Source organism: Balaenoptera borealis (assembly GCF_965194805.1).
Source record: "Balaenoptera borealis genome assembly, chromosome: 21".
Lineage (NCBI taxonomy): Eukaryota > Metazoa > Chordata > Mammalia > Artiodactyla > Balaenopteridae > Balaenoptera > Balaenoptera borealis.
Window position 1 is genome coordinate 18,683,734 of NC_138880.1, and position 25,530 is coordinate 18,709,263.

The 25,530-nt window shown below is 36.5% G+C and overlaps 1 protein-coding gene across 5 annotated transcripts in view; it reads right to left on the minus strand.

Annotated features, from left to right (window-relative positions):
• Window positions 1-610: 610 nt before the first annotated feature.
• MSR1 (macrophage scavenger receptor 1) overlaps window positions 611-25,530 on the minus strand; it is an 86,766-nt gene continuing 61,846 nt past the window's right edge. For 3 of the 5 annotated variants that reach the window (XM_082374805.1, XM_082374804.1, XM_082374803.1), the window contains exons 9-10: window positions 13,849-14,037; window positions 611-4,203 (exon numbers count right to left, since the gene is read on the minus strand). In XM_082374805.1, coding sequence (XP_082230931.1) covers window positions 4,070-4,203; window positions 13,849-14,037 — 323 coding nt within the window. In that variant the 3' untranslated portion in view covers window positions 611-4,069. Of the gene's footprint in view, window positions 4,204-13,848; window positions 14,038-23,946; window positions 24,446-25,530 lie in introns of those variants that run through there. The other 2 variants (XM_082374806.1, XM_082374807.1) reach the window with 2 other exon arrangements.

Below are 25,530 nucleotides of genomic sequence, written 5' to 3' on the forward strand. Positions count from 1 at the left end.
TGTTGTGTTTGTGCCTGGTCCTGGGTCTGAAGTCAGGTGGTGGCTGTTTAGGAGGGAGGATGGGTGTGAACTGGGAAAGAGAGTGAGGACAAAATGGAACCCCTATAGATGAGCTGGAACCTGCATTAGCTTCTCACTCCTCCAACTTTGATGACCCAGGTGGCATGCAGGAGAAGGTAGTAAATTCATCACAGAGCTCAACGTGCACCTGGCTCAGGTGGGAGAGAAACTGCAGGAGGCTCCATGGGGAAGTTCAGGAGCTACAGGCTCTACTGTCCTGCAAACCCAGTCAGCCATCAGCACAGCACCATCTGTGTACGCTGTGTCCGTGCCCTGCTGCCCCTCAGCGACTTTCTGAGCATAAAAGGGACCATGGCTGCTGCTAAACTCTCAGTTTCTCAATCCCATGCAAAAATGTCCTTGGTGGGCCATGATAAACCAGAACAACATAGGAGAGAGAGAATCCTGGAAAGTGCAGTTCTTCCATAGCTACATCGATGAAATATAAATCCAGCAGCATAGTGGAGAAGGCAGGGAGGATTTGGCCTAGATAGTATAGGGTTTTTTGTCTGTTTGTTTTTGTTTTGTGTTTGTTTTTTAGTAGGTTGGAGGAGGAGAAAGTTGGGTAATACTACCACACCAATTATTGTTGTCGTATATCACTGATTTGACACTGTTTTGTATTTTGTTTTAAAGTCTTTTTTTTTTACTATAGCATTCTTGTGAAAGAGATAGAGATTATTGATTTTTCTTCCCCTTTTATACAAGCATTGTAATTTCTGATCTGTAGAATTGCACTTAAGAAACAAAATCTATGTAGAAGGTGATTTGCCCAGTATCTCCCCTACAAGTCTATGGGAGAGTCAGAGCATTCCTGCTTAGTTGAAAAAACAATGACTTGAGAATAGGGAAACCTCGTGTGACTTCTCTCTAAAAGCTGGGTAATCTCTGGCAATTAATCTGTCTTACTGTGCTGCAATTGTTCTATCTGAAAAAAGGGAAAATAATGTGCAAGATAATTTCTAAAATTATTAGTTTTCAATTTTAAAAAGTCTGGTTATATAAATAATACTTGTTAAGTATAAGAAATTCAAAGTTCCTAGCACAATTATCAGTGATTAGTAGAACATCTCCTGGTTAGGAAAAAAAAAAAAAAAAAAGCTACTTTCCTACTCCTGCTGCTTTATTTCTTATGACTTTGAGTTAATTTCTAGTGTTCTTTCATTTCAACCTGAAGGACACCTCTTTAGTTTTTCTTATAGGGCAGGTCCAGTAGTAAGAAACTACCTTAGTTTTTGTTTATGAGGGAATGTCTTACTTTCTCCTTCATTTCTGAAGACAGTTTTGCCAGATACAGAATTCTTGGTTAATGGTTTTTTCCTTTCAGCACTTTAAACCTTGTCTTCTGGCCTCATGGTTTCTAATGAGAAATTGGCTGTTAATCTTATTGAGGATCCCTTGTACATGACAAGTTGCTACTCTCTTGCTGCTTTCAGGATTCTCTCTTTATCTTTCGACAGTCTATTATGATGTATCTTTCTGTGGGTACTTTGAATCTATCCTACTTGGATATTGTTGAATTTCTTGGATATGTATATTTGGATATTCCATCAAATTTGAGAAGTTTTGCACATTATTTCTTCAGATATTCTCCTTCCTCCCTCCCTCCCTCCCGCCTTTCTTTTCTTCCTTCTTTCCTCCCTCCCTCCCTCCCTTCCTTTTCTCCTCCTTCTCCTCCTTCTTCTCCTTTCTCTCTCTCTCATTCTCTGCTATTTCAGGGACTCCTATAATGCATTTTTTGGGCAACCTACAGGTACCTTACTTTACTTTTCTTCATGTTTTTGTCATCCTCAGACTCAATAATTTCAATTGTCCAATCTTCAAATTAGCTAATTCTTCTTCTTTTTGTTTAAATGTACTGTTAAATCCATCAAGTGAAGCTTTCATTTTAGTAATTGTAATTTTCAGATCCAGAATTTCTGTTTGGCTTTGTAAAAAAATTCTCTTTACTGATATTCTGATTTTGTTAGTACACTGTTTTCAGTTTCCTTTGTTTTTTTTTTTTTTTTAGCATACTTTAGTGGTTATTTTAAAGACCTTGTCTAGTAAGCCCAACACCTAAACTTCCTCAGTGACTTTTTCTGTCAAGTTATATTGTTCCTTTCAATGGGTCATACTTCCCTGTTTCTTTATATGCCTTGTGATTTTTTTTTTAACTGCTGTTGTTGGACACTGGACATAAGAATATTATAATGCAGTAACTCTGAAAAGCAGATTCTCCCCCTTCCCAATGATTTGCTGGGGATTTTTCTGTTTGTTTATTTGTTTGCTGAAGGCTGTAGAGTCTATTTGTAAAGTTATTTCCCTGAACAATTTTGCAAAGACTATGTTCCTTGTTGTGGGTAGTCACTGAAGTCTCTGTCCTTTAGCTTGTGTTCAGCTAGTGTTTTTGAATGTTAGGAGCTAAAACAACAAACAAACAGAACTCTACAAAAAAACCAAACATACCCAAACAAAAACAACAACAATAACAACAAAACCCACCTCTCCCAGCATTTGCAGATTGGCTCTGTGCTGAGGCACTCCTTCAACACTTAATCACAAAAATACACCAGTGGAGAAAATCACCTACGTTCAACAAGTAGAAGAATGTATCACAATAAATGCATTTTCAGCAGACCATTTCCAATAGTCCCAATTCCAAGGTAACAATTTTGCCTTTGCAAGTGAGAGGGCAGGGAGTCTATTATTTGGTTACTATCTGTGAGGTGAGACTTCAGGGTATGAAAAAATGCTTAAGCCCATGCTTTTGCTTATCACCATTAAAGAAAGAACAGTAGAGCCATTCTGTACTAGTACTATTTTCTAATCATGAGTTTCTCTGAGTTGGGCTTAGGAAACTTGAAAATTATGTTTTTCAGGGCTGAGATTAGATTTAGTTGAATTTCAATAGCAATCACTGGTCTTTCTGCCTGTACACCTAGACAGCAGGGCACAATCACCAGGTTCCAGGGTGAACTTGGCACTATTTTGGCATGCTCAGGGTCATCAACCCTTTAGGGTTGAAGATGCCTCTCTCTCTCTGGTTGTAAATATTGACTCACTTCATGAAAGACTACAGAGGAGGGTTGTTGAAGCTTCCTTCTGCACTCAAGACATTGCCTGCTGTTAGTTAAAATGGAATAAGTAGATATATTTACCTTTTAAACACAGTGTCCTAGAATTGTAACAAAGTAATTACTCATATTAATTTAAAATGCATAGCAAACTGAGCTCCATGCTGAAAATGACATTTTTTGATCCACTGATTAGCTGGACACATATAGCAATGGTGGGCCTGTGCCTTTTCTCGTATGTCCTGCTTTCAACTAACTTTATAGTGCAGTTAAAAAAAAAAAAAACTGTCAATACATGACCATGTCAAATAAACATGTTATTGTTAATGACCATACTATTAGCCATGTTATTAATGACCATCTCAATATATGAGCATGTAAAACATGATGAGTTTTTCATCATGGCCAAAACATATCATGAACATTGCTATCTAACAGCTAAGTTATTGCACAGAGATCTTGAGAGCTGGATAAGATTCTTCCTTTAGAAATGTGTATGGATTGGAGATTTTGCCAACTTGGCACAAAAGAAAACTTTCCAACCCTCTCATTATTCAAAAAGTAATTACATTAAAATGAACTAAATAGATTACAAAGAAGACAAAAATTATAATCTTGTGAAGATATAAATTGTAGCCAGTGATTGGGATGTGTTTCCATTATCACTGGCATTTGTAATCTAGAAGTTTTAAACTTCAATATATTCAATTCAATACATAAGTCATTATATTAGAAAATTCCATTTGAAAACCTAGAGAAGTTAGAATGGTTCAGATATAGACATATAGTAATTCTGAAGGTATTTTACATGTTTATCCACTGATTTTTAAATATTCCTTTTCTGTGGACAAAATTCTTAATCTCTTAAATATTCATTAAGCTGATTTTAATGAAGCAAAGTAATAAAAATCATTCTGCAGCAATTTCATAAATGTGAATGAAAATATGATGCATTATGTACTGCAAGTGACCCCGGCATCTTCAGCATGTGAACAGACTCTCACACCCCATTGTCTAATTTTACACTCTTCAATAGATGATTCTCTCCCAAAACAAAATACTTCATTCAGCCATATTGGACCAGTACCTGCAAAAATCAGATACAACTGTATTAATAAGTATAGTTTAGTGTTTATGTTTGAGTGAGACAGAGCCATTAATTTATTCACCAATTTAACAAAAAAAAATGTGTTGATCATTAGCCATATACAAGTTCTGTGCTCTGCATTAAGATTCAAAAATTAACCCCCTGCCCCAGAAAATTTTATTTTCTGTCACTGTGTAAACAACTAAAATACTAAGTAATAAGAGGTGTAACAAAGGTGCATACAGAGTTCTATGAAATCATAGATTAAAGAACTATTGGTTTCCTCTAATGATTTAATAGTTTTATTTTTAAAAATAAGGAAGGAAATAAACTTTAATAATAATGGATATATGCAATGATTTAATGATCTATATGTATCTGTACAAGGCATATCTAGAACATAAGCAATCCTGGAGTTCTTTTCTTAGGTTCCAGTGTATTTCAGTTTGCATGTGTCTGGTTTACCAGACATGTTATCTATTTTTAATTAAACCAAGAGTAATATGATCAGCAAAGGGCTTATAAAATATCCTGCAAGAACACCATAGATTATTAAGTGCAAACACAAGCAAACAACAAGAAAATGGCACAGCTAACACTGATTCTTTTTGTCCGAATTCTTCCTCAGACACATTAGAAGGAAAAACGGCCTGTCAGCATAGGCTACCTAGAAGACAATTAACTAAATGAACGTAACCGCCACTTTCAAGATAAGGACATTATTTTATCAATGAATAAGAAAACAACTGTTTTTTTGAAAGGAATTCATGGCAGGAAAAGATAACTTTAAAACGAATATTTGGAAATGTTTTTCTGATATTCTCTAAAGATTTTTTAAGTGTATCACTATAAAAGTTCGTTCTTTTATACTTAAGACATTTGGGAGCAGAACCTTTGAAAAACTTCTAAATGAATGATTTCATTGGGTTTTGTTAAACATATAATATTGCAAACCTCCTAATGAATTTTCAAGAACATTTCATGTTGTCAAGAAACTGATGATTTAGCAGCAAAATTTCAATAAACACCTTTGCAAAACTGGTGGATGGTAAATAAATATCTTAATACTGTAAGCATAATCAACAATGCATTTTTTCCATTTGAATCAATATGATGTTAAAAGGTTCTCTTTCAGTCACAAGAGCTATATAAAGCATATTTAGAAACGTCTTCAAGACTTAGAAACATACCTTTGTGTAGTTCTAAAAGTTAAATGAAGACTTGTTTTTCACAGAGGCATAAATAATGGCACATATAATTACATTATTAACTGATTTTTCAAATATTATGTCAGTTCAAGAAATAAAAATTAACAACATGTGCATGGTTTATAATGTGCATAATTGTATAGCAGTATGTGCCTATAATATATGAATAAATTTCCAAGATATTGGAAATTTTGTAATCACAATATGGATAATATTTGACTGAACCTTAAAAAAACTGAGGTTTTCCGTGTATGGAAAAGAAGTCATTCCATATAGTGGGGGCAGCATGAAAATACTTGATGTATTAGAACAGTTAATGGTCTCCTGGCATCTAAAACACAAAGTATATTAATGAGGGGAGGAGGACTCTTTGGGAAGGTTGGATAGAAAGCTGGGACCATGCTATAAACATTTTTGAATTTTATGTTGCGAGTCACCAAAAGAAATATCATCAGAACTATATTTTAGAATTGTATGTTTGGCAGAAATGTGGAAGCTGGATTGAAGAAGAAAAAATCTATAAGCTAAAAGAACAGTTAATAGGATGTTTATATAGATATTTTCTATGAAGACATGTTTTTATTTACCCTTAGAACTAGGAAATTTTGATTTCCACATAGAAAATAAATAGGTTCATTCACTTAGTTTTTGAATAATTTGTACCTTCACCAGAAATATCCAAATACAAGACAAGTTATATTTAGGTTTACATTATCAAGGTAACTGGAAATATTGTATTTTTCATTTCATATAATAGTAATTAAATCAATAGAATCCAAACAATGTTTCTATTAGACAAGCAAAGGTTTTCCTGGGCTGACCAATTATAAGAGTAGTAACCTGGACAGCTCAAGTGTTTTCTGAAATGTTTATAAGAGTATTAAGACTTTTCAACTTGAAATTTTAAGGCAGATAAAAAGGAAAAGATTAGGAGAATATGATCTCAAAGTCAGAAACCTTGCCAGGAATACTTTTTGGTTTCCAAACTGCTCTTACTAGGCATATCATGGTCTCTTTTCTGTTTGTGTTTGTATGTACTAGCATGTTTGTGTATGTATGTATGAGCATGTTTGTGTATGCATGTTTATTTTAAATATATAAAGTCTATCAGAACTTTTTGGAAGTTGCTCCAAAGGGCTATTCAAAAACATAGGCAAGGACTTCCCTGGTGGCTCAGTGGTTAAGAATCCGCCTGCCAATGCAGGGGACATGGGTTCGAGCCCTGGTCTGGGAAAATCCCACATGCTGTGGAGGAACTAAGCCTGTTTGCCACACCTACTGACTCTGCGCTCTAGAGCCCACGAGTCACAACTACTGAGCCCATGTGCCACAACTACTGAAGCCTGCGTGCCTAGAGCCTGTGCTCCACAACAAGAGAAGCCACCGCAGTGAGAAGCCTGTGTACCACAATGAAGAGCAGTCCCCACTCGCCACAACTAGAGAAAGCCTGTGCATAGCAATGAAGACCCAACACAGCTAAATAAATAAATAAATAAATAAATAAAACCTTCATAAAAAAAAATAGGCAAATAATAACAATTGCACAAATAATAAAACTACTTCCATTTTAACATGTAAAGGAACCAAAACAGTGGGACATTTATATATTATATTTATTGCATTTATGAACATTTATAAATTGTATAAACAAACATAAGTAAAACTTTTGGTGAAAGCCATGGCTCTGTTGTGTTTGGGAGCATGAGAACAGTATGGTTCCATGGCTTCTGTACCCAGGGGACAGTGATGCTTTCACTCTATATTTTGTAGATCTAGTCACCAGATTTATGTCTCAGCAGTGCAGAATTTTTACAATCCAGGAAAAGAGAATTAAGGGTGAGAATCCTCTCAATGTCTGAAGTATCCAGAAGGGCATCCCCATAGGGGAAGCGCAAGATAGATATTATTCAGTCAATGTGCCGACATGTGAGCACAAGTTTTTAGAAACCATAGTAGAGGAAATCATGAACATTAGAATACCAAAGCTGTAGTAATAACAATGAACATTTAAGCCCACTTTTTTTAAGAATTTACCATGGGGCAGAAAATATTCAAAGTACTTTTGAGTTGTTATCTCACTGAATTCTCAAACAACCTTAGAAAGTTAATAAATGCTATTATAGTGTCATTTTACTGTTGAGGAAAGTGAAAATCAGAGAGAAAAAGTAACTCCACCCAAGGTCACATAGCTAATGCCTAATGGAGCCAGTATTCCCACCCTGGGTCTGCCTAGTGTCAGTGCCTTTAATCAAAGATTTACTGCAATCCCCTGCATTATTAGATTTGGTCATTTAACAAATCTCTTTTGAGTGCCTATGTGAGTGAACAAAAATCAGAATCCATTCTCTCTTGGACTGACCTTCTAGTGAAGGCTTCTGTTTTAGGTAAATGCAGCAACTGAGGTCACATATGTAATTAGTGGCAAAGCTGATTCTTGTATTTAGAACCCCAAACTCATATTTCAGTGCTTTTCTCACCAAGAACATATGGATGTGATAAATATATTGTATTATTCAGTAACTCTGGTCTTATGCTATGTGGAAAAGATTCAGACACAGTGAACATGCTAGGTCTTTTCACATATAATTTAAAAAATTTACTTCTAGTAACTTTGTAAAATATTGGCAATTATTTCCATTTCACACGTAAATAAACTGAGACTCAGAAAGGATGCATGACTTTCTCAAAACAACAGAGAGAATAGAGCCAAGCAACAGAACATGATGACATTTAAAACTTAGAACTATTCATTGACCACAAAGAAGCCCAGATAGTTATAAAAATAATTTTCAAGGGTTTGCTGTTTTATTTTTATATTAATATATTTGGGACTATCAAGCCTAAGAAAAAAAATTATTTAATACTCATGTCCCATCTCCTTCCAAATTGTTTTCTGCATTAAAAATTAATGCCAAGGTAGCATAAAATGCATAAAATTTTATCTTCATGTGCACCTCAAAGATTAAAAAAGAGCACTCTGGGTTTTTGTTTTTGGATCAATGTTAAAAATGAAATGGGAATCAGAATAGAGAATGGGTAAACTTAGACTATAGTTCTGGATTCTAGTTTTGTGGTTCTGGAGAAGCCACTTATTTTCCCTGTTTTATTATATAGGCAGAACAGAGAGGTGGGGTCAAAAGAGCTCTAAGATTTCATTTCCCTTTAAAATTCTGTGATCCTAAGATTCTGAAGAAGCAAGCTCTTTAGAAATGAAGTTCTTAAGATTAAAGAACTTAGAAGGACAGTCTGCCTAGTGGAGAGACAGGGTGAGGGATGGATGTTGAGCGCTATCCCCACGACTGCCACAACAGCTATGTAAATGGTGCACGTTTTGTGACACTTCTGTCAGCTTTACTTAATTTTATATGAGAAGTGGGGCTGTAATATCTATTTCTCACAGGCTCTGTAAGTACTGAATGATAACATGTAGTAAACACATGATAAACATTATTATTCCATACTCAGTATTTATTGCCTTTGTTACTGTAAGTAACAGAACAGACACGTTAAGAACCCTATTATAACGGCTCTATATCAGGGTCCATAATACCCAACATCTAAACATTTACATTTCAAAACTTTCAGTGCGCAGGGAGCAGTACATAAGAATTGGAGTTCTGACCTATTGATGTATTTTATTCATCTTTGAGATTGTTTTTACTTCCAATCACTAATGGATAGTTCAGAGATGCACAGTTATATTTTTGATCTCCTTCAGTTTATTCTTGTAATTTTTTAAAAGTTTCACTCAGAAAATTGATTATGGAATGTGAAAGGGGTAATGAGTAAAAGATAGCATTTATGTTTAGAATTTTCTTTTGTTTCTGCTTTTAAGTTTAGAGCTTCAGCACCAACTCCTTTAAATTTAGGAGAAGATGAGATAGCTGCTCCAGATGCAGCTCTTACTTCCTGCATCAGCCGACAGGCTCAGATATGCCTGGAACAAATTCCCGGACTACCACTGTCGTCTGACAAAGCTCATCCAAGTTTGCTACAGGGAGACCACCAGGATGAGAGATTGGAAAGCTTGCATAGGGAGAGAAGAGGCTCGCTCCCCCTTCCCTGCCCCTTGCAATGGCAAGCACCAGAAGCTTCTCAGTGCTTCCTTAATTCAACCTTTTTGTCTACACAGGAAAAAGAAAGAACATTCCACTTTATGCAAATGGTGCAACCAGATGAAAGAACCCATTTAAAGGAGTGTGCTTTAAGCTTTGTTCCTATAAATCATTTTCTTTGTAACTGCAAAACTCATTGTTCTTAAAGCTAATAAGGATTCTCTCTGGTAAGCCAGGTTTGCTATTTTAAAATGAGAAGAAAGAAGAAAGAAAAAAAAAGAAGGTGAAACTGTGTCCAGAAAATTGTATTCTTTCCTTAATGGGAGGACAGATACAAAGGAGATAAACTTTTTTCTTCTTGTTTCAATTTTGATAGTAATGCAAAATATAGTATTAATCTGATTCTTCTTACTTTCTTATGAAAATGACACATAATTAAAACTCTAGTGCATTCCTCCTCCTCTCTACCCCTCCACTCATATTTCTAAGTGTCCTTTCCAGTCTCTGTTCTGCATTCAAAATTGCTTTTTCTTTTCCTCCTGAGTAAAACTGTAAATTTAAGGTGGAGGAGTGGAAAAAGGAGGAGTTGAAACAGCTTTACATGAAAAGGTGGTTTACCATGACTAATCCAACATCAGTTTACGATGCAAGCCTGTTTCTTAAAATACAGTGTACAATGAAGCAGATCATGAAATTTATTTTTTAGATTCTTTTTCTCCAGAACAAATCACCTCAGTTCTATTCTTTCTCCCAGCTCGTCTTGCTTTATTATTTTAAAATTCTCATCATCATTCTTCAATTTTTGGGGGACTGAACTCTATGCAGAGAGCTAAAACAGAGCTGGATGTGTGTGGAGCAGAGTGGGAAGATTAGGAGAGAAGGTTACACAGGACGCTTCTTAAATCACACCTGTGTACTGTGGGAAAAACCACATTCAACTTTACCACCCTTGGAACATCGTGAATATCGCCCTACAGTATAACACGGATCTGACTTTTCTACCATTCAACAAGGATGGCAAATAAACTTGTAATTTTACAGCTGGCAGTGCTGCTACCAGTGATCTCTGTCACTCTTGAGCAATGCTATGAGTCCGGCTTCGTAATGGGCACTTTCTATACGCAGCTCATTTCAGATTAAAATAAATCTGCTGGGTTGTTATTATTATTCTCATAAAACTGAAAGTCTGAGATGTATCAGAGCTAAGGTTTCAACTCCTATCTCCTTAGTTTATATTATAAAACTTTTAGTCTTTCCAGTTCACTTTGGTAGGTATTTGAGAATGTGAGAGGAAAAACAAAATTCTGATATACCTCATTGTTTTATTATAATAAAACTCTAGTCTAATGTATAGGCTCACCAGCTACCATAAATACAAAGCCTCACTGAAAATAGATACTCATCTTAGAGAAGTAGTCAGTTACCTGAAGAAAACTTGAGAGAATCGTCTCCATATAGCCAAATGACTCATTTCACATGAGACTAAACTCTATTGTTTCTTATATAAATAATGAGCTTTCTTTTTTTTTTGGCCAGTGTTTCAGAATATGTATTTTATTCCTTTCTTACCAGTGCTTTAGATTAGAAATCCCTAGAGGTATAAGCAAGAATGAATAAAAGCTGTGGGGAAAAGAATATTTTACTTGTGAGACTAGGCCTGCAAGTTAATGGAATCTTAAGATAATAGTCTCCAACTGTGTGTTTACCATCTAGGTTTAGAACCTCAATGGAAGAACAGCTTTGAAATCTATGGCAAGGCTTCATATTCGTAAATAGAACAGAGCCATTTATTTAAAATATATAATTGTATAAAACATTTCAAATACAATCTGTGGTGGGAAAGTGAATAAGATGTCTTATTCACTTTCCCACCACAGATTGTATTTGAAATGTTTTATACAATTATGTATTTTAAATAAATGGCCTTTCATGCTATGGATCTTAGTTACCATAGAAATGGATTCTTTCCTCATAGAACATTGTAGAAAACTCAGATTGGCAGTTTAGTCTTCCTAAACAATTCACTGATTCATTTGATTTTCTAGTGACTAAGAGTTAGGGATTTTTTTCTTTTCCCCTTCTGTGGGGGAAAAAAAAAAAATCCAGCTTATTGCTGTTTAAAACAATTCATTTAGGAGGTAAATTTTACAGGTGCAAAGATGATTTTGGTCTGACACTTTTCAAGATGGGGAAGAAGTTCTGAAAGTGTAGTAGAAATTTGGAAATTCCAAAGATCTATTGGATGATGGCAAATTATGGATTATTTTCTATTTCCTTTGTTTCTTCTATTCAAAACTCTAAGGTACAAATTAAAAACTGACAGCTGGGGGCTTCCCTGGTGGCACAGTGGTTGAGAATCTGCCTGCCAATGGAGGGAACACGGGTTCGAGCCCTGGTCTGGGAAGATCCCACATGCCGCAGAGCAACTGGGCCCGTGAGCCACAACTACTGAGCCTGCGCGTCTGGAGCCTGTGCTCCGCAACAAGAGAGGCCGCGATAGTGAGAGGCCCGTGCACCACGATGAAGACTGGCCCCCACTTGCTGCAACTAGAGAAAGCCCTGGCACAGAAACGAAGACCCAACACAGCCATAAAAAAAAAAAAAAAAAAACCCAAAACAAAACAAAACAAAAAAAACCTGACAGCTGGGAGCTTGAACCTGGGTGCAGAAACTTTCAACACCACCACTCTCTTCCGTCTGTGCTTACCCTCTTTATGAAATTAAATCACGTTTCTGGTCTCTAAAGACTTGAGAACCTGGATCCCTGCTAAAATTCATCTCTTAAATTTGATAAAATGGGGCTTCCCTGGTGGCGCAGTGGTTAAGAGTCTGCCTGCCAATGCAGGGGACACGGGTTTGAGCCCTGGTCTGGGAGGATCCCACGTGCCGCGGAGCGGCTAGGCACATGAGCCACAATTGCTGGGCCTGTGCGTCTGGAGTCTGTGCTCCGCAACGAGAGGGGCCGCGATGGTGAGAGGCCCACGCACCGCGATGAAGAGTGGCCCCCACTTGCCGCAGCGGGAGAGAGCCCTCGCACAGAAACGAAGACCCAACACAGCTAAAAGAATAATAATAAAAAATAAATAAACAAATAAATTTTTAAAAAATTGATAAAATGAATTCTTTTCATAAAGGAATAAAGGATATTGTGATCTTTTATTAATACTATTTACGTGTTTAGCACAATGCCTGACACATAGTTATTACTCAATAAACTGTAGCATAATAGTACTTAACAATATGCTTTATGAATTTAAGAAGCCTATCTTATCTTGTTTAGTCTTTTGACATGATAATTTGACATACTCTACTATTTTATCATCATACACAAGATTATCTGGTAATACTGCTATTTTATCTCTATTATTTTGCATACAATTTCCTATTGCCCATATCTATCTAGAAGAATAACACAAAATCAAGATGGTCAAATCTTTTTTTTTTTTTTGGTCAACATCAACTTCAGAGATACCAATTATCTATCACATATGGACAGTAGAATAAATAAAGAGGAAATGCTGATTTTAAAATTCTAGTTTACCTATATATGGCTACTTTTTTCTAATCTGTCCTTCAGAATTGAAGCACTTATATATGTTTAATTATACATAAAACCTATTATTAGGTGCCAATTTAGAAAAATAAAATGAGGTAATAAAAATATCATGGGTAAACATTCATTTTGTCTCCAGCAAATTTTCTTCCTAGCTCTTTCAATACATTCATAGAACAAGTTACTGAGTCATCCAGATGAAAATACACAGATATACATGCAGCAAAAAAATTATTCAATTCGACCTCAAATAGAGGGGAAAGTAACCTTTCTCTTCCCTTATTTCTCATCAAGTTCCTTAAAGGAGAAGTCACAATTAGTAGGCATAGAGAACCCGTAAAATCGTCTCTTTCTCTTTCATGGTTTTTCACTGTCCTTTCAGAATACAGGTGCTCCATCATGGACTAAGGTTTGGGAAGTAAATGCAGAAGCTGGTACCAGCCACCCACCCTCCAGTTCCGCAGAAGAGAGAATGAGGGAGCACGTGGAATTGCCCAGCTGTCCACAAGACCCAGATATGTAAATGACTTTCCCAGGAAGTCATGCCTTGTCTATATAATTCACTGGTTCCTGTTGTTCTGCTTTACCAGTAATTTTCCATATTTTCCTCTATTGTCCAACTAACTGATTGAGTCTAAACGAAATTTAGACATTAAATGTTGTCTGAGAGCATCTTTTTCTTTTTTTTAAATCTCTATCTTTTCATTTCTACTTTCTAGGAAAGGCCTTAAAAAAAGAATCCTGCTTCTTATTCTATATGCTCCTGTCTCTACTTGATTGTACATACTGGAGAATGCCTACATTTCATTAAAAAAAACAAAAAAATTACCTTGTCCAAAATAAGCTCCCTTATGCACATTTCGAGCACCTTGGTATCCCAAACTCCTACAGATGACCTGTCCTCCACGCAGTTCCCAGCGGTCGTCACAAACTGTACCCCACTGGCCATCATGGAAAATTTCCACTCTGCCTTCGTGAGGGCCACTACCACCAACCAGTCGAACTGTCTTAGATGGTGCTGTCACAGAAACAAGCAGGGCTTAATTTTACATATATGTACATATTGCTTTTTGCTTTAAAAAAAAAGAAAGCATTGAGCACATTTTTCCAGCAAGTTCAATTATTGGAATAAATATTAAACTTTCTAGCACCACCTATTGGTAAAGAGTTTAATTGCAAACATTGTACCTATTGGTCAGATCTGAAGAGTAAATCTACTCTTTCTTTTTTATAAGTTACATCTATGAAAACACTGCAATGATTTTGTTCCAGTGACTTTAAAATTTTACAGCTACAAGTCTGTGAATGTTATAGAGATTTTACATACTATTTTTAAAAATTTTAACAAAGTGATTGCTTTCTTGACACACTAACACACAAACTGGAACATACATCCAGTGACTTTCAGTGATACAGGAGGTTGAGGAGAAGATATTTGATAATATCATAAACATAAAAATAGACCAAACATCCTGTTCTTTACCAAGAAAAACAAGGTAACTATAATGACAAAATCAATTTTGAAATAGCAAAGATATTCCTTGATATAAGCCCCCTGGATTTTGTCCCAAAGTGTTTTTCTTGTTTTGAAAAAGGATGAGATAGAAATCAGACAACTTTCGTTTATTTTGAGAAATCGCTAAAGCAGTAAACTTTGGGAAGAAATATACCATGTTTACAACAAAGTAATTTTGTTCTGCAATGCCTAAGTAATCAAAATTGCCATATATACAGTAAACTTTTATAAAACTTTGATCATGTGCAGTGATTTACATAAACATGAAATGTCTCTTTCCCATTTTTAAAACCAACATACACATTTTGAACCTAAGAACAGATAAAGCGTGTAAGTAGTATCACAAAAAATTTCACTTAGAGTTAGAAAATTTCTTTAAACAGCCTGAACTATTCTAGTAAGTATTTGTTAAAAAATTATTTGGCTGAAGAACAGAAAAAGGCAAAGACAGAAAATAATTTTTAAAATTTACTTAGTGCTAAATAAAATAAAAATATCCTCTAATAATTAGAAAAGCCAATGAATAAACACAGTTCTATTTAAATATATCTTTTCAAATATGAGTTTGAAGAACACCATAATATAAAAAAGCAAGATGTAATTGTTACAACAGAAATATCTCTGTAATGTGAAAATGGAGTTTTAGTGTATGGGTTTTCAGAACTCAGTTAACTAAAGAAATAGTAACTTTTGTTTTCTAATTTGAGTAAATTTTGTTGGAACAGTAATCCAACAACATGTAAAAAAAAGACAAATAAACAATGTCCTACAAGCCTGACTGAGCCACTCAGAAACATGAAAAGCAAACATGTATTAACATGTAGTATTACAATTATAATTATTTTCTTGATTTGTCCAAAGTATAATTCAGTGCTAAATACTGAATTAATGTAATAATGTCCAGGTGCATAAGCCCTTCCTCACTTAATAAACATGAGTTACAAACATTAAAAACATTTTTAAAAAGGAAAATAATTTGCTATTGCAGTATTCAAACTTCCAATTACTAAGTAAAATAGCTGGGTGACCCAATCATTCACTGTAAATGCCTAAGAAAATAGGAAATAATAATCCAGGAATAGATTGTGTAGTTTTAAAACATTAGAGTCATGTAATAGTAACTAGTGCCACTCCCAAATGTTTATTTTTACAGAAGTCACCAAGGTGGACCAGTCTGGTGGCAGGGTCTGATCAGAACCTCACATATTCCAAAACCCGATTTTTGTAGGTTTAGAGGATTTATCTCTTAGTGGCAGACTAATGTTAAACAGACTCTCAGGACTAAATGTCAATTCAATTTACAACCAGAAATGTAATTGCCTCAAAAACGGGAATATCTTTAACTACTTGACAAGGCCATTTTCTCTCTTTGGGCAATCTGCACAAGAAGTCAAATCACAATCAGTGAATTATTTGTTTAATTAATTTATTAATTTACAATGAGACATAGCTATGAGATTTTGCCTCTGGGTTTGGCCAGTGCTCTTTGCTTAACACATTTTTCTTTATATATGTTAATGTATTCCATCAGGTTAGGTGGTTTGACATATCTCTGCTCTGATTCACTGCAGTTTAACTTTCTAAAGGCAATCTTACTATTCTTATTCCCTAGATTTGGAGGAAAGTGTAGAGTACTGATAATTTCTATATATTTTTAAAAGTCTGTGTGTAAAATTAAAATATATAAAATATTTATTACACAAATAGCTCATTCATATTTTTATAAGATACCAGACAAAAAATAAATAAGAGTAGATAATTTACAAAGGTTTTCTAATCTAATCTGAGAAAATAACTTCAAATATAGTGAAAGTTAACAAGTTCAGTAATTTTGTTTTGTTTATTGAAGGCTTATTTTTAAAGGAGGAAGTAAAACATATATTAAATATCTCTGAATAGAGGAATAGCTAAATTAATTATAGTATACATTAGATGGGTAGTTTTAGACTCATTAAACATTCCTGTCAAAAGAATCATATAGAAAATAGAGAAAAATGATAATATAAAATTTAAGTGACTATATTAACATTAATGTTTCATTTTAATGTGCAAAAAAAAATTGATATATAAAAAGATTAGAAGGAAGTATCCAAGCATACTGACAGTGATTTTGTACAGGGGACAGAAATTGAATATAAAATCTTTTTCTTATTTTCTGAAATTATATTATTTTTAAAAGTAAGATTAATTTAATTAAAATAAGTGGTGGCCAGATAGTCACTAATGTCCTTACTGTTTTAAAGGGTCTATGATTCAAGTTAAGCTGAAATTCATAAAATTGAGGGAAAGCACAAGCTCAGAATGAGAGATATAGTATAATGTCATTTATATAAAACACAGAAAATACCATCTATCATTTATGTAAACATACATATGCAGTAAATATATAAAAACATGAATAGAAAGAAACATGTAAACTCCATGATAGAAGTTCAACCTGGAAAAGCAAGGGAGGCAGGCATAAATGGGGCTTCATCTGTGCTAGTTAACATGATATTTCTTAAAAGAGAAATATGTGTAGTCCGTATGGTAAAAGGACAACACCTCTAAAATGCGGGTGGTGTGTACATGACTATGTATTAGCTATTTGTTGTAAATGTTCTTCCTTCTTTTCTATTTGAAATCTATTTTATTTAAAGAAGAAACCTATTTTATTTAAAGTCCCATGTTCACAGGGACACTGATGGAGCCATCTATGGGTCCAAAATAAATTATAAAAGTGCTTCATATACAAGTCTCTTCTTGAAAGTTAGGAAAAAATATTATGAATCTACTATGCTTGAGACAGGAAGAGGTCAGGGCACAACCTTTAAAAGAATGACATAGCCATTGAAGACACAACAAACTGGTTAGAACAACTAGGTCCAAGATGGCAGACAAGTTGACTTCTACTAGACCTTGAGCCTCATTATACACTCATTGTAATACATCAGCATACTAAATGACATACCCACAGGCACCATGACGGTTCTGAGGCCAACCATAAAAGGCCAAAAAGTAGGTGATGACCCAATTCCTGGAAATCTCCACTCCGTTCCCAAAACAGTTGGAATAATCCTCCCACTCATTAGCCTATGAAATTGTCCAGCCTATAAAAACTAACCACCCATATTTTGGGGACTCTTGCCTTCTGAGATGCCCCATACACTGTCTATGAAGTGTGTATCTCCCTGAATAAAACTTCTTTTACTTTACTCTGGCTCACTCTTGCATTCTTTCCTGCGCAAAGCCAAGAACCCACACTTGGTGGCAGTCCCAGCGACTCACGCGAGACCTGGGACGTGACCATCCTCTCGTGCCCCACTTTCTTTCCTGCAACAAGCTCTAGTAGACAAAATTTTAATTTGAAAAGCGAAGTCAGGAAGAATGTGGACTATGGGGTGTCTTTGCATTGTGTCTATCACTGCTACTTGAGTGGAAGGAAAGAACTGAGGTTAAAATGTAAAATGACTTTTGAGGAGTGTAGCCACTTCATTTCAATTATTATCACATTGTTTACCTCATGGTCATGCTTTCTTTGTTTTGTATCATTTATTGGAATTAGGATTTAGGGTTAAATTTATTACTCAATAGTAATTATTATATTTGAGTTTCAAATGTAACAAAAATTTTTTTTAAAAAGTCTGGTTGCAAGTTGACCCAGAAGTCCTTGCAATATGGCAAAATTCCTCTAGAAAGGGAACTGATTTTTTAATTTAAGATAATTAGCTTAATGAGGTATTTAGCTATGAAAGGCACATCCTGGTGTGAAATAAAACTCATTTTATGGCAAGACAAGAAAAATTTAAACATAAAAAATTTTCTCTGCCCTTTGGATTCCACTCTCCCTTCTACTGTGCATCGTGTATCTGCCTTATGCATCGACCAGACCTCCCCCATCAGCAGAAATACCTGCTCAACCATAAAGAACAACATTCTCCTAGCATTAGCAAGACAGCTCCTTCAAAGATAACATTCCTTCTTGATCTTGTACGGGATCACATGACTTACCACGATGACCCTTAGATCTGGATCATGTAAACTGTCAATAATACATCATTTGATGTACAGCCCTCTGTCTCAAAAAACTTATATAACTGTGCCTTGACTTCTAATGGGCGGAACAGTTCTCAGACCTGAGATGCTCTTGCTGAGTTATAATCCTCAAATTTGGCCCGAATAAAATTTTCCATTTCTTTCTTAGATTGACTGATTATTATTATTATTTTTTTACACTGGATATCAGATGTTTGGAGAAATAGGTTGAATTTCTTGGAAAAATAATTTAACAGATTTTGAATCTTACTCCAGAAGTCAAAGAAAACAAGTATTTTGGAAGTCCCCAAAAAGGGTAAAGAGGAGAAACCAGAGGGAGAAGATTTCAGTGGAGCAGGGGTATGCAAGGTATTTTGATGGCAGGGGAGAGACTGCGGAGAGCGGCCAGTGAGGAAAATTTGGAGTCTAATCTAGCCAGGAATTTCGACACAGTAAAGTCTAATGTTCAACTTGAAAGTTGTAGACTCTTCTGCTCACATTTTCCTGTTATGAATCAGTCTTCAGTAAAATTCTCTTAGATCCCCAGGTGGAGCTAGGGAACATCCTCAAACGAAGGGCGAGGTGTGGCGCTCACTGCTGGAATGAGTGACGTGGGGGGAACGGAGCGACCACAGATGCATAGGCATGTGAGTTTCCTAGGGCTACGATATTAAATGGTCACAATTTGTGCAGCTTAAAACAACAGAAATTTATTCTCACAGTTCTGGAGGTCAGAAGTCTGAAGTCAAGATGTCCACAGGGCTGTTTTCTCTTTGAAGGCTCTGGGGAGAAATCCTTCCTTGCCTTGTCTTAGGTTCTCATGACTCCGGCCAGTCTCAGTGTTCTTTGGCTTGTAACCGAATCACTCTAATCCCTGCCTCTGTCTCCAGGTTTTCACCGCGTCTCTGTGGCCTCTTCTTCTTATAAAAATGTCAGTTGTTAGCTTTAGGGCCCACTTGAATCCAACATGACCTCATCTTAGCCTAACTACACCTGCAAAGACCCTACTTCCAAATAAGGTCGCATCCTGAGGTTTCAGGAGCACATGAATTTCTAGAAACCCTATTAAACCCACTATCACAGCCGTGGCAGGGATTTGAATGAGGAGACATGAGGAATATAATTTTTCTGTATTTTCGTCAATCTACTTCAGACAAGAGGCACTGGAATTGCCTTAGAATGTGAGGTTGGTGCTCAAACAATTTTATTTCAATATTAAAGAACTGACCCCCAAGATGTGAAGACTGCAGAATAGCTGGGTAGTAGACATTTGGTTACATTGGAAATTAGTGGCTTAGCAAAGTTAACCATGATGACACTGAACACCCACAGTTCAGTGACTGAATAAAAGACTGAGAATGTGTTGTGTCAAAATAAACTGTACTAAACCTCAGATGATATTGAGTAAATCTATTATAACTTTAAAGTTCTTACTTCGCAGTGGATTAAGCAGGATATGAGTGACAATTCAGGTGAAGCAGGGGATAAGAATAACTGTAGTACCCCAGGAAAAGGGTCAGGATCTAGGTTAAGCCACAGAGGGAGATACTTCTGGGACACTTCATGTGCAAGCAAGTAACTGTGCTGTTCTAGGGAATCTCGTCTTGAGATTCACATTGTAGGGCAATGCATGGCCAGAGAAGCCAGGTTAAGGGAGCAAATGATAGGCTGTGAACTGGGAATTCTTTGGTGGTCCAGTGGTTAGGACTCCGTGCTCTCACTGCCAAGGGCCCGGGTTCAATCCCTGGTCAGGGAACTAAGATCCCACAAGTCACCTGGTGCGGCCAAAAAAAAGGCTGGAACCTATAACCTATATTCGGTAAGTGCTTGAATTGGAACAAAAGAAACAATCTTGTATTAGCGTAAGACTACATTTACTGCAGAACAGGAAGCCAGGACCTGGTTCTCTGAAGAAGAAAGCCATTTGGTCCTCCGAGGTCGTGGAGGCAGGGGAAGTGGCGTGTTGGGTCTCTCTACTCCATCTGAACTCCGGCACATAACTGGAGGAATTTCAAATTTTGCTAATGCAGAAGACCTGGCTGGAACCGTATTGATGTGTTTTTTTTTTCTTCCTTCTCATTAGCTCTGGTGAGAGTCAGGTTGTAAGTCAGCTGGGATAACTCCTAAACAGGACCAGTGCTAACCACTGGATTCACTACTGATTTAAATCTCTATTTCAATTTATAAGACATATTAGTTATACATACTACAAAGAAACACATGTATTGTGTTAATGGAATACTATACGTTTTTAGCGCCCATTTATGGAATCATGTAAAGCTTGAAACACCACGTAACTGTCAAGAATGAGCAGCATTTATCTAAGTTAGCTGGAGACATCACTGCTCAGGTACACTCTGCTCTGCTGAAGCCCAGCTGGGCTACTGAGAAAAGGACAGTGAGAGGTTAAACGAGAGACACAATAAAACAAGAGGACATCAAAGCAACCACATTATATTGAAAAAAAAATGTTCAAATTGAGCCAGTTACGGAAATAAAGATAGAATATTAGCGGGTAGCTTATTCCCCTTGTGCATATGAGTAATTCTCAATACAATAATGGAGGCTAGGTAAGCATTCTAGAAAGACTATGTTTCTGAGTTAATATACTTGGGGGAAGAGACTGGAGGCAATGGCTGGAATGGGATATGAAGGAAGAAACATGAACTAACAGAGATAAATTGAGAATGCTTTTTGGGAATTTGACCTAATGGAGTTCAGATTGTAAGAACTCTTATCTTAAGGTCTTTCAATGATTAGGCCCATTCTAGAAAACCAAATTGCTCTTCACAAATCTCTTTCTCTCCCTTCCTTCTTCCTCTCTCCACACCTTCCGTATGACATATTTGTGATATTTATATATAAAAAATATATAAAGCTAGTTGTGGGAGTGTTGAATGGAGTCACAGTTACAAATAGGGACTTTGGAGATCAATACACCAGGCTTTGTGATTCTGTTCTAACACTTAGTGGTAAGCTTCAGTTTCTAATCTATAAAATGGGAATGATGATAGGACTTACCTCAAAGGCTCTTCTGAAGATCAGATGAGATAACACATTAAAGCCCCTGCATTGGAGAGTAAATATTTTCTAAAAGCTCATTATTATACTTATTTCATGGTTGGAAGAGAAGCCTTTCCTTTGGTCAACTGAATGCTTGGAGAAAGACCAGAATTCATTAAAGGTTGTGCTGAGTCCTCAGCAGAAATCAAATGAAAGACATACAGCTATTTCATATCATTGTATGAGTTTCAAAATAAGACATTTACTCTAAATCCACATCCTAATTACAGTCTTATTGGGTTAAAAGCACAGTAGAAAACACTAACAAATGACACATTAGTAATTGGTATGTTGAGGACAGAACCTCACACAAAGTGTTTCACTGTATGGCCGGAATTCTGTTTGCTTGAAACACATACACTCTCAAGTTAGGGTGAGAACACAGCAAACTATTAGGACAAGCTTTAGAACTTGGTGTAGACTTGTTTTCTCTTTATTATACTTTATTAAATTTGGTGTAATATGTGCATTTGAACAGTTTTACTGTTCTACTTTTGTCTAAAGAAAAAAGCCTTTCTCCCCTAATTTGGAAAGTTCAGGTTCGTATTTGACACACTTAAGAATCCCTTTGCAGTCTGGGGTGCCAGATAACTGGTGAACCGAATCCCCTGACATTGTCTCCCAGGGTCGCTGGGATCAGGGCCATCAGTGGCAAGTGTGGACCAAGTACTGCTGGAGAAGAAGAGGGCTCCCAGGTGCTGCCTGCCCCCCGGTACAGAATGGGGTAGGAAGTCCTATCCAATTAAACCACAGGCAAAGAGATCCAACTCATCTCCAGATGTTTGCTTTAACTGGCTCGTCATCCGTTGCCAGCTTGCTACTACTGAGGATGATCTGATACCTCTCTGCCCCTTTTTTTCCTGGAGACTTTGGTGTCAAGCCGGCACAGACCCAGAGTACCACTGACAACTCTAATTTGTTTCAACACTTCTCGGAGCTTTTTCATCAGCAGCGTCTTGGGCTCAGACTTTGCTCCTCAGAGCCTGGAACTCCTGTTTTATTAGCCTGACGTTTTGTTCTGACCTCTGTTGACAGCTTCTGGCCTCTGGCGTGCACTCTGTTCAGTCACTCCTTTTATTTATAACTTATGCTCTTTTGCTCGGCTCAAACTCATTGATTTGTGATCTGGTCACACTTGCGTTGCTCTATCTAATGTAAAATCTTATCCGATTCTCCAGCGCCTCTTTTTGTCCACGGCATTTATTTAGCTTCTTGCATTTTCATTTGGCTCTCACTCCTGTCCTGATTACAGATTTTAAATGTCTGCATTATACCAGCGAGGAAGAGCAGCTCCGGTTCAGAGAGACCACGACCACTGAGAACTATGCCTTATGAGTGTAAAGCACTTTATAGTATTACAGAGCATCTGCGTACACACAATATCTTATGTGACCCTCACAACAATCCAGTGAGGTAGGCATTACGATGCCCATTTCACTGGGGAATGAATGGAAGTGGGGAGACACATATAGGGACACTACTGAGAATTCTGCTAGAATCTTAATGTTGTGAATCCTGGGACTATGTGTTAAACCTTGAAGGAAAGGAGAGTTGAGAAAATTCAATCTGTTGATTAACAGAGAGACATTCAAAACTAACATGGAATCCCACATTTTTCCTTTTTTTAGTTTGCCTTTTCTTACATTTTCTCCTTTCTCACTGTCAGCCCTTTCTTCACCTACACAAAATATCTCCAGTTCTACTGAAATATTTCTTTTTCTCCAGGATCTATACTGGATATTTAAAGCATAAGGTACAATGAGTTGTGTTTTAAAAAAAAATTTTTTTTACAGTTTTTATTCAATAACATAACTAGCACACTTAGGAACTTTGTTTTTTACATGTGCTTTTATGCAGCAGGCTGGTGAAAAGAGCTTTTTAGACTAAAACAATTTCAGCATTTTTTTTCAGCATTTTTTTTTTTTTTTATGATCAAAATATTCTTGCTTGAAACAGCTAGGTATTTTAAGGAAACAAGTTTTGGTCTTTGATTCAAAAATGTTGAATGAACTGCCCCAGCTCCACTTGACCTCACTATAAAACTTGAAAAAAAATATGCCATAAATTGGAGAATAAGAAGACATGAATGTAAACTAAGCAAATCAAAGTCAATTTACCTTTTTTAAAATTCTAAGGAATTTAAAAATCTTGACCTGCTCTGAACACCTACGGAGCCCTGTTCCTTCCCCCCATATACCTCTGCTCTATTACATAACTGCCTGTTTCCATGTCTATGTCTTTCTGGGACAATTAGTTCAGGAAGTCCAGGGACAACAGCTATCTTATTAGCTGTTAAGTCCAGCTCCAGGAGGTACACAATAAACATATGCTGAATGAACAAATGGATTCTTTTATGGCATCCCTATCTCTGGTTGAGACTGGTATTTTTGAGGGTAAAGAATGCACATATGATCGGTATCCATGAGACTTCTCCTGGAACCCGATGGGTTCAGGAGACACTAGGTGAGTGGGTGGCAGAGGGCTCCTGGCCTGGCTCGGAGGAAGGTAGGAACAGCCCGCCAGTCAGTACATGGGAGGCGTCCCAGCTCAGGACGGTGGTGATGGTGGGGTGCTGGAGTGGGGAGAGGTATGAGCAGGGGAGCAGAGACCCAAACAGTACCAAGGACCAGGAGAGGAAGGCATGCGGAAGCCGGGCACCACTCGGGAACCAAGGTTGTTTGGAGGAGCCACAAAGGGATCTTGGAATCAGTTGTGCTGTGACTTGTCCAGAGGTGAAGGTCCTTTTAGTGAGATGGTAGCACAGGGTGTCCCGCCCAACCCACCTGATCTTCAAAGGGGCCTGCCCTAATACGATCAGGGAGTTATGCTGGTCCTGACACATACATAAAAGAGGAAATAAGAATGAAATTAGAACATTCTCTAACACCATATGCAAAAATTAACTCAAAATGGATTAAAGACCTAAATGTAAGACTAGATACTATAAAACTCTTAGAGGAAATCACAGGGAGAACACTCTCTGACATAAATCACAGCAAGATGTGATAGATCTTTTCTGATCTATCTCCTAGAGTAATGAAAATAAAAACAAAAATAAACAAATGGGACCTAATTAAACTTAAAAGCTTTTGCACAGCAAAGGCACCCATAAACAAAGTGAAAAGAAAACCCACAGAATGGGAGAAAATATTTGCAAACGAAGTGACCGACAAGGGATTAATCTCCAAAATATACAAACAGCTCATGCAGCTCAATATCAAAAAAACAAACAACCCAATCAAAAAATGGGTGGAAGATCTAAATAAACATTTCTCCAAAGAGGACATACAGATGGCCAAGAGGCACATGAAAAGATGCTCAACATTGCTAATTATTAGAGAAATGCAAATCAAAACTATAATGAGGTATCACCTCACACCAGTCAGAATGGCCATCATTAAAAAATCTACAAACAATAAATGCTGTAGAGGGTGTGGAGAAGAGGGAACACTCCTACACTGTTGGTAGGAATGTAAATTTGTACAGCCACTATGGAGAACAGTATGGAGGTTCCTTTAAAAACTAAAAATAGAGCTACCATATGATCCGGCAATCCCACTCTTGGACATATATCCTGAGAAAACCATAATTCGAAAAGATACATGTACCCCGATGTTCATTGCAGCACTATTTACAATAGCCAGGACATGGAAGCAACCTAAATGTCCATCGACAGAGGAATGGATAAAGAAGATGTGGTATATATATACAATAAAATATTAGTCAGCCATAAAAAAGAACGAAATAATGCCATTTGCAGTGACATGGATTGACCTAGAGATTGTCATACTGAGTGAAGTAAGTCAGAGAGAGAAAGACAAAGATCATATAAGTGATATCGCTTATATGTGGAATCTTAAAAAATGGTACAAATGAACCTATTTACAAAACAGAAATAGAGTCACAGACGTGGAAAAC